We start from the raw sequence: 17,278 nt of genomic DNA on the forward strand, positions 1-17,278 counted from the left end.
ACAGAACCTTTGTTACTATGAAAGCTTGGAATGGACTTTATTGCATTTTTAGTGTTGTGAATATTTTATTTATTGCATGAGTGGTTTTATAAAATTCCACAGAAATATCAATAATGATATGACCAGCAACAATATATATAAAACAGAACAGGTGAAAACTTTCCATTCCTCAAGAAATAGTCACTAATTTCACATGAAACGAACCACACTTCCAACAGCAATGAATAATAATGTGAGTTCTGACCTGTAATACTTTCTTGCATTCTGCTATCAGGTAATCTTCTACATCTTTGGTGACAATGTCTTGACCAAGAGTACGGAATTTGGTAGTCAAGAATTTTATTCCACGTTCTCGCACAACCTCCTCTCCTGACTGGATTTGAGCAAAGAGCCCAGATAATGATCCTACAAAAAAGTATGAGAATAAATCTGTGATTTATGCATTTGTATTATAGGATAGGGGTGGGGAGAACAAGAGTTATGAAATACTTATATTTTTATTACAAACAATTTGACAGTAGCACAAGCTAAATATGGTATGTCTGAAGTAAAATTATTCCCAGAAAAAAGAAAATACAAATCTTTGACTTTATTGCAGTGCTATGTAAACATTTCAATCTCTTCAAAACACATTACTTGTAATGGTTAATTAATTATTTCACTGTACTTTGACAAACTTCAATTTTCATAAGATCTGAAGTAGGGAAAGTGGGAATTCCTGAAGATTAACTACAACAAAGTATGCTTTGTGATTGTAGATGCCATGAGTAACTATGCATATCACTAGTATCTATATTTCTGAATTGCTAGTGGCACTAACAAACTCACCTTTAGGGTCAGACTTGAAAATTGTCATTAAAGAATTATGAACAACGCTGAGTTCAGTTTGGTCCTGGGTCTGTAACAACTGTGACAGAACATCTGCTATCTTGCACGTATGTTCCTTGTTGTCCTTGCAGAGATTTGGTAGATCCTTTATTGCTTGCTTTCTTATCTGAAAATAAATAAGGAAAGATGCAATTAGAGCACCAATTAACTTACAGAATTAAACTATGCACTTAAAAAGCAAGTTCCAAGTTGTTACATAATGTATCTAAGCCCACACATGCTTAGCACGAAAATACCTTTCTATCACTGATTTATATTTTACATAATTTATACTAGATAATTAAAACAAATTTTCTTTCTACATAAAAACCTGTTTCGCTCAAACAATATACAGGGGTTTCCTAAAGTTCTTCCCACATTTTAAATTCGCTACAACTTTGTAACGAACAAGAGATATTTCAGTGAAATAAAGTTTGTACTTCACAGCAGTCTTTAAAGTTTTGCCTGCCAACACTGCACACTGTCGTCCTCATCTCCACAACTCCAACAGGGAACCATGCATGTCGATGCATTCCTGCAATCTCATACTGAAACCCAGAATGGCATTCCGGCACTGGTCATCTAAAATGCCCATGATGACTGAAGAAATCTTTGTTTTAACTTCATCCAGATCTCTTGGCTTCTCCGCGTACACTTCAATCTTGACATATCCTCAGTCAAAAGTCACACGGAGACAGGTCTGGAGACCTCCAGGGCCATGAAGTGGGTTCTTTGCTGCCAATCCACATGCTTTCGAATTTCTGATCCAGGAAGTGCACATCATTCTTGTTACCAAGTGCAACCAGCTGGGGAAGGAGGAATGTCTGCAGCATGTTGAGGTAGGTAGCACCCATCACGATATCTTCCTCGAAGAAGAAAGGACTGATTAGGTGATCCATCAACACAGCGCTCCACACATTCAACTCTGAGCTATCCCTCTCGTGGATTTGTAATTCGCGCACCAGAATGCACAATTTTAGTTCTGGATACAACAGAACACACTGCCTTCTACTGAATCATCCTGAATAGATGCCATCGTGGAATCACCTGATCGCTCGCAGTCACGTGATTCTCTCAACGTGCAGTTTTCCCAGGTAAAACTTTAAACACTGTTGTGCAGAACAAACTTTATTTCACTGAAATATCTCTGTTTGTTACAAAGTCATAGTGAATTTAAAGGTGGGAAGAACTTGAGGAAAACCCTGTATATAATTAATTTTAGTCTTCAATACATGTACTATTCTTATGACAAATATTGTCATAAGGGCTATCAGTTTTGATGTGTTTACCTGCATGCGGAAAACTTAAGATAAGAATTTCTTGTCCTGCATGTATAAGCGTCTATACAGAAAGTATTAACGATAGGTGGAGCTGGAATGCTCATTGTAGTCATCTCCGCATCTGATATTATGTGTAAAAGTCGCTAGATGGCATTGGCTTTTATACACGTAAAACCAAAAATACCAAAGCTGTGTCTAATATTGTAGATTATTTAAATGTCAAAATTAAATTCAGGGTTAAATAAGCTTCATTGTTACCTATTACAATCTTAAATTGAACAGACATTAAGTTCCTTAACTTATATGCATTAAGTTTTGTATGGGGGTATGCAACGGGACATTTCTGATAAAAATTGATTTGATCAGGTTCCGCAATCTGCACATGAATAATAGTGCAAAATTGTATACAACATATTACACTTTTATGTTTTACAAAATATAGTTGTTAAGGGATACTAGGGTTCAAGGTATACATTGAGATCCTTGACACACTCACAAATGTCAATTGTTAAGAAAGTGCATTCAGTGGTCTGCCAGATAGGCAGCGGACAATTGTGGAGTACAAAGGAGTGAAAAAAAACGTGGTTCCCGGGAGAAAGATGGATGAGAAGCGGAATGTGAGATCAATGCACGGAGGGAGAAAAGCTTTGGTTTTGGTGGTTGTGTGAATTATGATGGTTCATAGTGGATTGTCCTACAAATGGGAAGCTATCGTGAATAGTTTAATGCAAGCGTCAGACTTGGTTCGCCAGCTGGTTGACCGGTATACGTTGCACAAGGTATGAAAGTGACAGTCCCTGAACTCCCCATCTCGCCACGGAGGTAAGCTGCATTTTTCCTCAAGCTCATGTCCATACACTTGTTAGGTAGATCTACCTTTCTTCGCAAAAATAAGTATGTAAAGCATGCTTGCAAGTGCGCCGTGTGTTGCGCGGGATACCGGGAAACGCTCGTTTTGATCAACGTGGCTTATGCGAAATGGCAGAGAAAATCTGATTTGGTATATAAGAAGAATTTGAAATCAATCTAAAATACTTAGTAGGTTTGACAGATAACGTATATGTTAACGAACATTGCTCATTTACCAGCTTTAATACGTGGAATAGTGCATTTCTGAGTTCATTCTTAAGTCAAGGTCACATGCCCATATATGGTATGTTCGTACCTGGTAGGGATAATATGAGCTGATGTGTTTCTCCGGTATCGCAGTTACGCTCAAAAGAAACTGACTTTTGTTGATTTGATCGAGTTGCAAAACCATCTCGTCATATTAGAAGCTTATTGGGTTTGTGCATCCTGTCTAATGTTATATTATGGTGGCAATATATGATCAATGTGGTTAACATTTCTATTGTTTTGGAAACAAGGAATATAGCATAGGTTGAAACAGAGTGTTGTTACTAAATATTCCTACTGGTGTAAATAAATAAGTTGGTACTTTTAAAGCTCAAAACCAGCTGTTTCTTGCGTGGACAGATAGATGTTTTATTTTTATTTTTTTAGTATTACAAATGAGTCTACCTTGCATAATGATGGCCGAATTGTACCTTGTTTATTAGAATAAATGTAATCCATAATATTTCAGAGTACCATTTGTCCTATGAATATACACCAAGGTTGCACGTTAAATTGTTGCATGCATCTATGTATTAATTACTGTACTTTCCTTTCAAGAGGGGGAATTTGTGTGTGCTCTGGTCATGCACCCTAACAAGGTATTGTTTTGAAACAAGGTTGTCAGGCAACTTGAGGATAAAGGGAAATTGTGAAACATCCTTAATCCACTTTTGCTCATTCATTAAGTCAGTACTTTGAAGCATAATTATGTTCAGATCTGAACTATACACATCATTATGATTGGATTTGCCAATAAATGTTTATATTTTGGAAAGTTGTGTCTAAGTGCCGGGGCTTTTGTTACGACATTGTGTGAGACTCTTCCTCACATCTGAAGTACCGTGATATACTGAAAGCCAGAACTTCTGGTGGATGACCTTGCATGCTATTCCTTTCTTCCAATCTTTGTCAAGTGGGTGTTGACTAGGGCGAACGTCAAGGTCAGTTGCAGTGAGTGTTGTAAGAACAAGATCCCCCCACTCCTTACTTCAGGAAACAGTGCCAAGAGTTGCTTGTTGCTGTTTGTGCACATAAAGGAAGTAGAAGGTCCTTCATGGGGGGGGGGGCACTTCTAACAGGACTATTTAACAAACCACATAAGGGAAGAAACTAGGATTGGCAACATGAGGTGTGGCTGACTTTGAGATTGTTTCATATCATGAGTGATGATCAGTACTCTGAGAAACAGAAGTAAATGGCAATAGCTGAATCTCGTATTTGTTGCTTTCCAGCCATCAGTTCAAGTGACATCAGGTAAATCAGTTGATCTTCACCAGATAAGTTTCAATCAACATAATAATTTCATTTGACTCGCTGCACGATGGGCACATTTAATCATTACAATAAATCAATCAATACAGACAATTTTCCAGAAGCTAATATTGGGACAAAACAAAAACAACTTACTGAAAGGTCGTCATCTTCACAAAGGTCAAGTTGTGCTTCTATTGCTTGATCTGCAAGTTTAGGGAAATGTTTAAAAAACCTTGCAATAAATTGAGATGCCAACCTCTTTTCCTTTGCAGTTCCTTTTACTGCTGTGAGAATTTCCATGTACTCCTTTTCATGCTGAAATAGAAAAAGCAATCTTATTAGTTTCTATAGCTACTGGCTATAGATGCATTTACCAAAACTGAATAGAATCTTTCAGATAAGTGTGTGACATTAGCGGCTACAATATGGATTTCCTTCCACTTAGTCAAAGTTCCAATTGCATAATTCCAATGTTATCTACACACGTCTCTTCTATGTGAATATACCTTCATGCTTACCTATAAGCACATTGAACAGGTTTGCAGAGTACATACTACTTCACCTTTTGTGCATAGTTGTCCCATATGGTGTTACCCAGCAAGTAATCAGCAGACTGTTGTCTGCGATACAACTATTGCTCCTGTCATTTAAGGAATAAATCAAGTGTGAAACAAAGTGATGAACTGATTCTGGTGTATTGCCAGGGACGGCAAGAACAAATTCATGATGTAAGTGATTAGGAATATATGAAAGCTTCAATAAGAAAAAGTATATTCTTGACTTGACTTCGTGCACATTTTTCTTATGAATACTGTCGATATTAGAAAGTGTCACATATTATCCTATAAGAAGTTTAGTTTACTTCTTTAGCAGGATTAAACATCTAGTACAATAAGTTGACATACACTGAGAAATTCTATGAGCCCCTCCCCCCCGAAATAAAATCATGGTTACAAGCCTGGACCAAGACCTGCCAAGCATTTTTTCAATAGGTGACAACATCGAGCAAGTCCCTTCGCCAAATTTTTCTAGAATGGAGTGAATAGAGAGAATTCAGATGAGAAATATGATTAGAATTTATGAAAGGATTACACACATTCGCATAAGTGTGTGTGTGTGTGTGTGTGTGTGTGTGTGAGATAGATAGATAGATAATATATAGATAGGTAGGTAGAGAGAGAGAGAGGAATAGTGGGAGATGCAGAAACAGACGTAGAGTGTACGAGAGAGACACAGGGAGAATGCGATAGATACAGACATATATAGAGACGTATGGAGAAACATAGACAGAGAGAGAGAGAGAGAGAGAGAGAGAGAGAGAGAGAGAGAGAGAGAGAGAGAGAGAGAGAGAGAGAGAGAGAGAGAGAGAGAGAGAGAGAGAGAGAGAGAGATACAGAGAGAGAGAGATACAGAGACTGAGACAGACGGGGAGGGGCAGCAACCGAGAGAAAGAGATACCGAGGGCTGGTTGTACAAACATCACTAACTGGAGATCAGATCTGACCTACGATCCGGGAATGAACTAAGTTCAAGCTTCTATCATGTTGTATAAAGCTAACTGTCGATCTTAGATCAAATCCTGATCTTGGGTCAAAGAAATAAGTTTGGCAACGTGGCAAATCCAGACATGTCGCTAGTGTGCCTGAACAGCAAACATTTTAAAGTTGGTTTCGGAAAATGCATGTATTTAATATTTGAATAAAGAATAAATCTGAGGTGCAGGACGTACTAAATATTCGTACATGTTGCAAATTTAGTAAAATCACGTAAATTAGATACTAGACGGGCATTTATTACTTGTGTGAGTTTCACGTGGATGATTTGTCATTGACAACGAAAGCAACTATCGGTTCTCAGTTGCGAAGGAGAGAAAATGTGCTTTCATAAATGGATTTTTTTTTAAAAAATCTGTATTTCTCTTTAATGCAAAAAAGATATAACTTTCTTATACTCTGATTTGGAGCTACTGTTCATGTGAGGAGATGTCTATTATATTTATTTTGTGATTACACGATAACATATTACAGGGGGATCATTAGTTCCTGTAAGTAGTACATGGAATTTTCCTTGCACTTAATTGAATAACCTACGTTGTGACTTGTGAAATGTAAAATGTGTTTGCATTTTCCCGAATGGAAAGGAATATTGAAACAACAATGGCGTTTGTCCTCTCGGATGTAAATTATGCCCAAAGCAAATAATATTCGAAATAAAATAAGATGTGTTATTTATATACCAGTAGGAGAGAAAGCTTTACCAACTAACATGCAACGTGCTCGGTTCATAAAGCAGTAGATATATATACACTACAGCCAAAGTTACATGCTCTGTTCCATTCTGCGGACAAAATTGAATTGCGATGACACTTGGCTAAAACGAAATTGTAATATTTTTAACGTCAGTGAAGCTGGCCCCCTCTTCATCCCAACGCAAGTCATATTTTCTGTTTGTATGAATCAACACTTGATTGTTCTCAAGTTACCATTCTCTGATCGTGAAATCAAACAATGCTACAATATGCTCTTGCAGTCATTTAAGGCAAATTTCAAGAAAAAAATACATGGTATTTCAAACAGTAAATAACAATGACACACAATATATGGAAAGAAAGAAAAATGGAAGAAATATTTATCATTGTTCACCTCGCTGTGCATGCATCATTATTATGGGAGCAGGATTTTATGAATTGATTCTCCAGTCTTGCCACATACGTTCACTTGCAATACATTTTACAAGCAAATATTCGTTAGTTCAGCCATGTTACAACAGCTGAACTACGGTCAAGGTCTGCTGATCGGAGAAAAATCACGGGTCAACTTTGACCGCAGATCGCATGGACTTAATCTCAGTTCAACTTTTATACAACACAAAATCAGAGTTTCAGCGTGACTGCAGATCAATTTTATTGGCTAATTGAGTATCAACTGCTTTATACAATCGGGCCCGAGAAAAAGAGAGTGAGAAACAGGGAGAGATGTAGAGGGCCAGGAGACGGGGCCCGCTCTGCCGATCCAGCGCTGTGGGTAGGTACGGTGGAAAAGGGTTTGCACTGTGCCATCAAAATGTACAGCGCTCCATCCAATTGAAACCACATGCGATGTCACACATTGAGGGGTACATCTTCTAGCAGCTCTGGAAGGACTGATGCAAGAAAGGTGCGATAGAAGTGGCCATTTAAACGTGGTGGCAACAGGTATGGACCAATAATCTGTTCATAGACGATACCTGCCCAGATATTCACTGCAAACTGGGTCTGATGGCGCACCTCTACTGCTGCATGTGGATTTTCATAATCCCGCACATGGCTGTTTCGGCAGTTGAAGATGGCCTCACGGGTGAATGATGCCTCGTCCGTGAAAAGCACATGGCACAAAAAACGGAGATCATCAAAACTGCAACAGTCGTTGACAGAATTCCACACGTCGTGGGTAATCCCCAGCCAGCAACGCTTGGACTCGCTGTGGATGATTGGGATACAGCAGATATGAAGGACACGCCACACTGTCGACCGTGATACTCAAACTGCACGTGCAATGCTACGGGTGCTAGTGGACGGTGTGTCATCCACGCGAGCAAGTATGTCCTCCTCGACCGCCGCGATGCTCAATGTCTTAGGTGACCGACATGATGGCCTGCACGTAACACATCCGATTCACCAAGGGTACGGTGCACGTTCGAAAACAACCTGCTGTCGGGGTGTCCGGATACTGTTCGCGGTATAGGCATGCAGCTGCTCGACCACTGCCATCTGAAGGCCGTAGACAAAATGCATGTCCCTCAGTTCTACAAATGTGTAGCGTTCCATGGTACGGTGAGGACAGTGCCTATTATGGAATACAGTACTCCAGTGCACAGGTGGCACACCCACACACACACTGGTCACAACAGTTTTGAAACAACGTTCTCAACTGTCGTACGTCAAGCACACCACCACTACACCGGCTCTTTCACTGACACGCTCCCTGACGCTGCACTTCTTCCAATCTGGCACTGTGTACACAGAACAGACGCCTGCAGCCCACACGTCTGCACGGCGCTGTGGTACAATCAGCTGACGTTCCCGAGGCACCCGTGCTTGTGCTCTTCACTACCTGACCACTGCTGTCAGGTGGGGCCATGTACTCTGGGGGCTTGTCATCGTGGAACACATGTAGGGTTCTTCATTCTTGCCCAATTCACCCACAACATGTACTTCATCCGTCTTGCTCGAGCCGAAGGGGAGCACTACGTACGATCGTGTGGTGTTTGTGTACAACAATGTGGAGTGACCCAGCAGTTGAACAGACGTGCAAATCCATACGTAGCTTCATTCCACGGCTGTCCCATGCAGTTTGTCTGTCCAGACTCGCTTGGCCCGGTCTCACACCCACGCGGCAGTGAGCGGCTGCGGTGGGTGGTGTGAGGCCACAGTTGGTTTCGGAGCAGAAGGCTGCGGCCGAGGAGGGACTCGAGTTGTTCGGTTTGGTTTGGGCTCGGAAGCAAGCAGATGCGTCAGATCTGGGGACGGTGGACCTGGTGATCGAACTGGACACTTTCCGACCTCATCCATTGGTGTCGTCCACCGGATGGAGTGGTGGGGTCCATACGACACTCCAGCAGCCTTTTGCCCCCTTCCCACCCAGCGATGTGCCTCTGGCTTCATTTCTAAGAGGCTGATTGGGCCCCATCACGACGTTTGTAACAACGTCTGTACGGGGTATGTGGTCCTATCTGTATGTGCAGCTTTCATTGGCAATAAACCTCCTGTGCCCGTAGTTGCTGTGGTTGTCCTGCTGGTGCATGACCTCTGTGTGACATCCCTCATCCTGCATTTGTTGTCTCCTTGGCAGGTACCTTTCTTGTTGAACCGTGCTTTGTTCTTGCTGCAGTGTCTCCCCACTGTGTTTGGGGACTCCCCATGCACTGCACCCCCAGCACCACCATTTCTGCCCCGAACCATGTACGCGTCTCTTGCCTGTCGAGTGTCACGGACCACTTTGCTGGCATTCTCGGTGTGTTTCTTCGTCCTACGTCGTCCTTCCGTGGTTCTGCAACCACGCACTACTTTTCTCGACTGCACTGCTTCAGTCACGGTGTTTCTTTCCCGCTGTGCAATTGTTACTTCATGCTTCATTTCTTCATTACCATTGTCGATTGCTACCCTTTCCCTTCACTTGTCTTGCGGGACACTCCTATTACCTTTGTGGAACCCCATGCACATGTGTTGCGCAGCTGCTGCCTGCTGTTTTTCGGATGGGTGACTTTGCTGTTCCTTTTGACTTCTTTTGTTCAGCCTTTCTATCTTCACTGGTGCTGGCTGTATAGAGGTGTGAAGTTAATTTTCACACATTTTCGGCATTGTCTAGCTCCTCACGGAGGCATCTCTCGGCAAAGTGGAAGGTGCACTTTCGTCTCTATTTCATGGGATGTATCTGTGGTTTTCGTTTGTACCCTACCTTTAGAATCACCCTGTATATATATAATATGGTCTTACATTTATACCTGCCCACCCTAATCTATAAATTTACAGCTTCTGCCCACCTGGTCGAAAATTTCTGGCGCCGCCCCTGATTATCTTGTTATTTGTCTAGAGTTTCAGAGGACAAAAATAGTAAGCAAATTTAATAGCTGACTAATTAACTAACTCCCTAGCCTTCTTAAACCCGAAGGTTCATGGCTGCAGCAACACAGGCCTTCCATCTGTCCCTATCTTGAGCAAGATCTATATATTCTTTTACATCCCTACCGATTTCCTTTAAATCCATCTCAACGTTGTCCCTCCATCTTCAACTTGCCTTCCTACAGGTCTCTTACCATCAGGATTCCCAACAAGAATCCTGTAAACTCCTCTTTCCTCTCCCATTCGTGCCACATGGCCTGCCCACCTAAGTCTTCATGATTTAATTATTCTAATAATATCTGGACATGAATACAAATTATGTAACCTTCTCCACTCACCTGTCTCCTCATCCCTTTTAGGTCCAAAGATTTTTCTAAGGATCTTATTTTCAAATACTCTCAATTTATGTTCCTCTTTCAATGTAAGGGACCAAGTTTCACCTCCATATAATACTACAGGCAAAATTACTCTTTTGTATATTTTAACTTTTAGTTTCTTAGATATTAAACGAGAAGACAAAAGTTTATGAAGAGAGAAGTAACATGCATTTCCTGAATTAAGCCTACTTTTTATTTCCTCTTTAATATAATTTTCATTTGTTAATATTACTCCTAAGTATTTGAATTTGGAAACTGGTTCAAACGAGTTGTTATCAATAATTAGATTTTGATTATTACCTAACACTTGGTTTCGGCCTGTAAGCATATATTTAGTTTTATCTTTGTTAACTTCCAAACCTATCTCTTTAGCAGTTTTGAAAAATATTTTAGCATTATTCTTAATTGTATTCACATCATCCCCCAGTAAGTCTACATCATCTGCATATGCTAACAACTGAGTCACACCATTTAATTTTAGTCCTTCTTTAGTTTCTTTTACCTTCCTAACAGCATATTCTAAGGCAAAATTAAAGAGCAATGGAGATAATGCATCTCCTTGTTTAAACTTATCATGAATTGTAAATTTGTCAGACATATTAATACCCACACGAATTTTACTTTCTGTTTCACTGGTGCATATTTTTATCATACTAACAAGCTTCTTAGGTATTCCAAACTCTACTAATATATTATATAATTTATCTCTTTTGACCGAATCATATGTTTTTTGAAATCAATGAATAGCTGATGGACATTTTGATTATATTCCCACTTTTTTTCAAGTGTCTGTCTGATGTGAAAAATTTGATCTGTAGAATGTTAGATAATATTTTATATGTTGTTGAGAGTAGAGAAATTCCACGGTAATTATTGCAGTTCATTTTATCACCTTTCTTAAACACAGGAACAATTATGGATTCTTTCCACTGTTGAGGGATTTCTTCTTTATTCCATATTAAAGAAATTAATTTATGAATTTGACATATTAATGAATTTCCACCATATTTAATTAACTCAGCTGGTATTAAATCAATGCCAGGTGCTTTGTTATTCTTTAGCCTTTTAATAGCATCTTTAACTTCAGTCAAGTTAGGTTCTGGAACTAAAGGTTCTGCTGTGTGGACTTCATTTACTTCTGATTTATCTCCTACATGGACATTTAAAAGGTCATTAAAGTAGTTCTTCCATCTATTTGTAATATTGCTTGGGTTAGCTAGAAAATCACAGTCTTTATCTTTTATCAAGTTTACTTTAGGTTGCCACCCCTTTCTAAACTCATTTACACCTTTATATAAATCTCTGATATTTTTATTTTTGCTGTTTTTTCAATTTCGTTAATTTTGCTTTTCAAGTAATCTCTTTTTTTACTTCTAAACGTGCGGTTAACTTCTCACTTTATTCTATTATAATTGTTTAGATTTGTATCATCATAGTTATTTAACCACCTAAGTCTAGCCTGATTTCTTATTTCTATTAGATTATGACATTCATTATCAAACCATGGCTTACTTTTTCTTGGTTTATGGTATCCTATACTTTCTTTAGCTGCTGATTCTATTGCATTACGTATGTGCTCCCAATTCTTATTTACGTCTGTTTCAATTATATTTTCATCATAATTTAAATCCTGCAAAACATCAAATCTATTTGACAGTTTAATTTGGTAATCTTTCTTAATTCTTTCATCAGTAAACTTTCCTGTATCAAATTTTAGAAATTTTAGATTTTGTTGCTTATGATTTATCACTGAGAGTCTTTCTCTTAATTTAGCAATTACTGAAACTTTTCAAGTTTACACTACCAACAACTATCAACTATTCTGTGTCAATACTCGCAAAAACATATCACTGTTTACAAAGTTTTAAACAAGGCTACAAAAACCTAAGCTGATCGAATTGATTAACGTCATTTATCTGGACCTTATGACAGAATGCAGGAAAGCCCTAGAAAGTGGTAAGCGGCGTTCATCAAATGTATCACCCCACGGTCCATCGGGAGTGACTGGAGGAAGACCCAGATAACCTCAGAATGTCGAGCCCTCCAAATCGACAAAACACAAGCACGACGCACGATGATCCACAACGCTCGAGCCATATTGAGTGACACGCAAGCGAAAAAAAGGAACAACAATAATTACTCGTAATATGAAAAAATGGAATTATTTTCGTAAGAAATTCATAATTACACCTTATACAATGTTCCGCAATAAGTAAGTAGCACTGTTAAAAAGGATGAAATATATAAGTTATAGGTGTTTTGACATAATATGTCTTGTGCATAATCATGTTATTTCTTAAAAGTCATAGTTTTATGATGCAAAATATGGTAGTATGCATTATTCATTAGGTAAAACAAGCATATTTTATATACATCAACAAAGAACTTAAAAATCATGATTTTCCATAATTATGTATCAATTAATAATACACGTATTTGTTCAAACAAATAGCTATTTTATTTACAAAAGATTTTGGTAAAACTGTCAAAGCCGGGAATCAGCTGTAACTCGTTTATTCTGTAATTGTTGACATTCGTACTTGCTTATTCTGCATTGCGAAAGAATGTTTAACAAGGGATTTCGCTTTTTTTTAACAAAATTGTTATCTATTGTCGACATATCGAGTAATTATTGTTAGTTCTTTTCTCGCTTCCTGAACACTCAAAATGGCAGGCAAATCTTGACTAGCATTGTGTTTCAAATGGTAAAAGCAGTGTTTCAACCTTCTTAACAGAAAAATTCCCGCATAGCTCTGAAAACCATTCCCGCATAGCCCCAAAAACCATTCATGCATAGCCTCAAAAACCATTCGGGATAGTATGACCATCCACGAATAGCTCCAAAATCCATTCCCGCATAGCCCCAAAAACCATCCACGATAGCCCCACGCACCATCACGATAAGGTTAGGTTGCTTTAGGTTGGGCAATATAGTGAAAAAACAGTGTGTTTGGAAACACTTTTCTCACCCTCTCTATTCCTCCCCTCTTTCTTTCTTCTCCTCTACCGGGGATTACGTTATCAGTTGTTCAAGTAAAACAGATTTCGTGCATCGGACGTACATTATTACAGAAAAATACATGAATTAGCGGCCAAATACATTGAAAAATGCGAGAAAACACTTCTACGACCTTCCCAAATTACACAGAAACTCAATTCCGCAGTTAATTTCTCCTGTAAATTTGAGGAAATCCGATTCATGGCTTTGACAGTTTTACCAAGTTTTTAATTTAATTAAAATTTTTGGTGCCTGACAAGCACAACCCGTCCAGCCACGTAACAACATTTTCACCCGTGGGCATGACTGAAGATGACCGGACCCCTCTCCGATTTTTTTTTCATATTTGGCATACTTACTAATTGAGGCCTGCTAATGATGAATCTGAAGTTAAAATTTGTCGGAAATGTCTAGAAATTGCAAAATAATTGCGAACCATTGGCGCTAGCCCCACGAACAATCGACGTGTGGTTAGGTTAGGCAAACATAGTTAAAAGTTCGTGACATGGTAGTATCAGGATCTAGAAATTGCAAAATAATTGCGAACCATTGATGCTAGCCTTACGAACCATTGACGTGTGGTTAGGTGAGTTTCGGTTAGGTTAGGCAAACATAGTTAAAATTTGGTGTCGTCGTACTATCAGGAATATATAAATATTTCCTTGTGAAAAAAATTTGTTACTAGTTTACTATCCTTCGGATACATTTATTTATTTTTACACAAGAAACTACTTACCGTAATAAGTTCCTGTAGCATTGTTGAACATCGGGAAGGTGTTTTGTGTGATGTGGGAATGTTTCATAGCTGAAATTCATGTTGTTCGTTGAAAATGAACTCTCCGACGGAGAATCGCGTTTGGTGCGTACACCTTCGTACACCATCACATGTCGTGACTGCAACATGATGCGTCGTGATTATGTTTTGTTCATGTTCATTGGGTATCCAGTGTTTCAAACTGTCTGCTTTTGCAACGAGAGTTAGAAGGATGGCGTGTCACTAGCCCCACGAACCATTGGCACGTGGATAGGTTAGTTCGGTTAGGTTAGGCAAACATAGTTAAAATTTGGTGTCATAGTGTATCAGGGGTACTTGTTTACTATCCTTTGGACACATTTATTTATTTTTACAGAAGAAACTACTTACCGTAATAAGTTCCTGTAGCATTGTCGAACATCGGGTAGGTGTTTTGTGTGATGTGGGAATGTTTCATAGCTGAAATTCATGTTGTTCGTTGAAAATTAATTCTCCGACGGAGAATAGCTAGCCCCACGAACCATTGGCACGTGGATAGGTTAGTTCTGTTAGGTTAGGAAACATAGTTAAAATTTGGTGTCGTGTTAGTATCAGGATCTAGAAATTGGAAATAATTGCGAACCATTGGCGCTAGCCCCACGAACCATTGGCACGTGGTTAGGTTAGTTCATCTCAGGCAAGCAAAAAGGCCTATCAGAAAGACATACTGGTAATGTGAAAAATTGCAATTAATTTCATCAAAACAACATTGATACACCTTCAGGAATGTTCCGCGAAGCAGATACGTAAGTACGAATGTCAAAAATTGACAAAACGAAAAAATAGAGGTGTCCGAAGGATAGTAAATTTTTACTGTATCAGGATCTAGAAATTGGAAATAATTGCGAACCATTGACGCTAGCCCCACGAACCATTGGCACGTGGTTAGGTTAGTTCAGTTAGGTTAGGCAAACAGTTAAAATTTGGTGTCGTGGTAATATCAGGAATATATATATTTGGTTGTGAAACAAAAAAATCGCGAAAATCAACAGTTTCCATTCCGAAAACTAACGTCTTAGTTTAGCTTATTTTGCAATTTCTAGATGTTTCCCACTTATTCCACGACGGATAGCCCCAAAAACCATTCACGAATAGCGCCACAAAAGATTACAATTTTCTTCGTAAAACAACGCGAAAAAAAATGAAAAAGAAATAGATCTGATGAACTTTGTTCACAGGCATTTCTTGGGTACCGAATGTTGAAACACTGCATAACAATTGAAAATCGAAAAAAGACAAGACCGACGCGTCATTATGTAGGAAGGTGTACGCGCCATATTGTGTGTGAGGCAAGCGGAAAGGCTAGGAGAAAGAATTACTGAATGTGAAAAAATTGCTCTTACTTTCATCAAAACAACGTCAATACACCTTCAGGAATGTTCCGCAAAGCACATACATAAGTATGAATGTCAAAAATTTGACTAAAGACAAACACGACGCGCGATTATGTAGGAAGGTGTACTCGCCATATTGTGTCTCAGGCAAGCGAAAAGACGTACTGGTAATGTGAAAAATTGCAATTAATTTCATCAAAAAAACGTTGATACACCTTCAGGAATGTTCCGCGAAGCAGATACGTAAGTACGAATGACAAAAATTGACGAAACGAAAAAATTAGAGGTGTCCAAAGGATAGTAAATGTTTACCTCTGTAGCATTGTAGAAGCTCTACCAAGGTATTTTCTTTCGCGGAAACTGAAAACTTCACCACAGAATGCTGCAGAACAAGAAATAATCACTTTCTATGTAAGGAAATTGCATTTTCTGTAAAGCGACAACATAATGCCGTTGTTTCCATTATGTACCTGCAAATGGCGTGAGCGTCGAAAGCCACGTAGTCTCGCCTTTTCTTTTACGAGAATTTTTTTTTAACTATGCTTACCTAACCTAACCTTGCCAGAAATGGTCCGTGGGGCTATCAAGAATGGTTTTGGGGGCTATCGTGAAACACAAGCACGACACGCGATGATCCATGACGAGTGCACGCCATATTGTCTGTTACCCAAGTGGAACAAGGAAGAAAATAATGATTCGTAATATGAAAAGTTGACACTATTTTATGGAAAAAGGCATAACTTCACCTTAAAGAATCTTCCGCAATGCAGTATCAATGCTAAAATTAACGAAATAAACGAGCGAGAGGTGTTCGGGCGATAAAGCATAAGTACCCCATAAATACTTCCAACTCCCCTGATCAAGTAACATCTGGTCTCAGTACGAATCCCTCTTCTAACTTCGCATGAAAATCCGTCAAAAATTCGGAGTACGAGACGACCGGAAACCAAGAACGGTTGCTAGAGGCGTTCCAGTTAGCTACTTTCCAAGTTATATTTTCTCCGGGAAATAATACTTGGTGAACGTTTTAACTGTACTAATTAGATTCTCCATACTTCCTAATAATTCTAAAACTTGCGAAAAGTTATTAAGCATTCGGAACAGCTACCCCGGTACATATTTTAAACTTAACGCCCAAAAATTAAAGGAACTTCATGTAATGGAATTGTAAACGACATCGTAGTTCCGGTCGTACTAGTGAACATTTAATAGTGGATTGCCAAGTTAATTTTCATTAATTATATGCGTAAACCATCACCACGCTTACTTCCTAATGAGTAATAGGATCGAAATATTAGAAAAGGATCTAAAACGCAATACACTTATTTAACGTGATGTACAAACAGTACCGAGTGAGTGGTATACGGAACTTACCTGATTTATTTTCTCTTTCGCGTCAGCCAACACGCCGAAATTCTTGTAAAGTTTCTCAATACTGTCGGTGCTCATTTTAAATACTGTGAAATGTTACCAGAATCAACCTACGGCTACTCTTCTAATTTACACATATAACACTTAAAAGTTTAGCAAACTAACTCGCGCCCACGATTTTCGACGAAACGCTTCAGCATCAGGAATGATAGTGTCAGTGATAATGTCATTTTTCTTCCTTTTCCGCTTCCTTCTGCTCGGTCCCGGGCACACGGGTGAGCCTGCTGAG

General features: G+C 39.0%; 1 protein-coding gene across 2 annotated transcripts in view; it reads right to left on the reverse strand.

The window, feature by feature from the left end:
* cass (apoptosis inhibitor cassowary) overlaps positions 1-17,249 on the reverse strand; it is a 31,296-nt gene extending 14,047 nt beyond the window's left edge. For both annotated transcript variants that reach the window (XM_083123706.1, XM_083123705.1), the window contains exons 1-4: positions 16,993-17,249; positions 4,671-4,832; positions 829-994; positions 245-405 (exon numbers count right to left, since the gene is read on the reverse strand). In XM_083123706.1, the coding sequence (XP_082979832.1) occupies positions 245-405; positions 829-994; positions 4,671-4,832; positions 16,993-17,067 (564 nt within the window). In that variant the 5' untranslated portion in view covers positions 17,068-17,249. The remainder of the gene's footprint in view (positions 1-244; positions 406-828; positions 995-4,670; positions 4,833-16,992) is intronic.
* Between the last annotated feature and the right edge of the window lie 29 nt (positions 17,250-17,278).

This window comes from Lepisma saccharinum, chromosome 6 (assembly GCF_977018435.1).
Source record: "Lepisma saccharinum chromosome 6, izLepSacc3.1, whole genome shotgun sequence".
Taxonomy (NCBI): Eukaryota; Metazoa; Arthropoda; class Insecta; order Zygentoma; family Lepismatidae; genus Lepisma; species Lepisma saccharinum.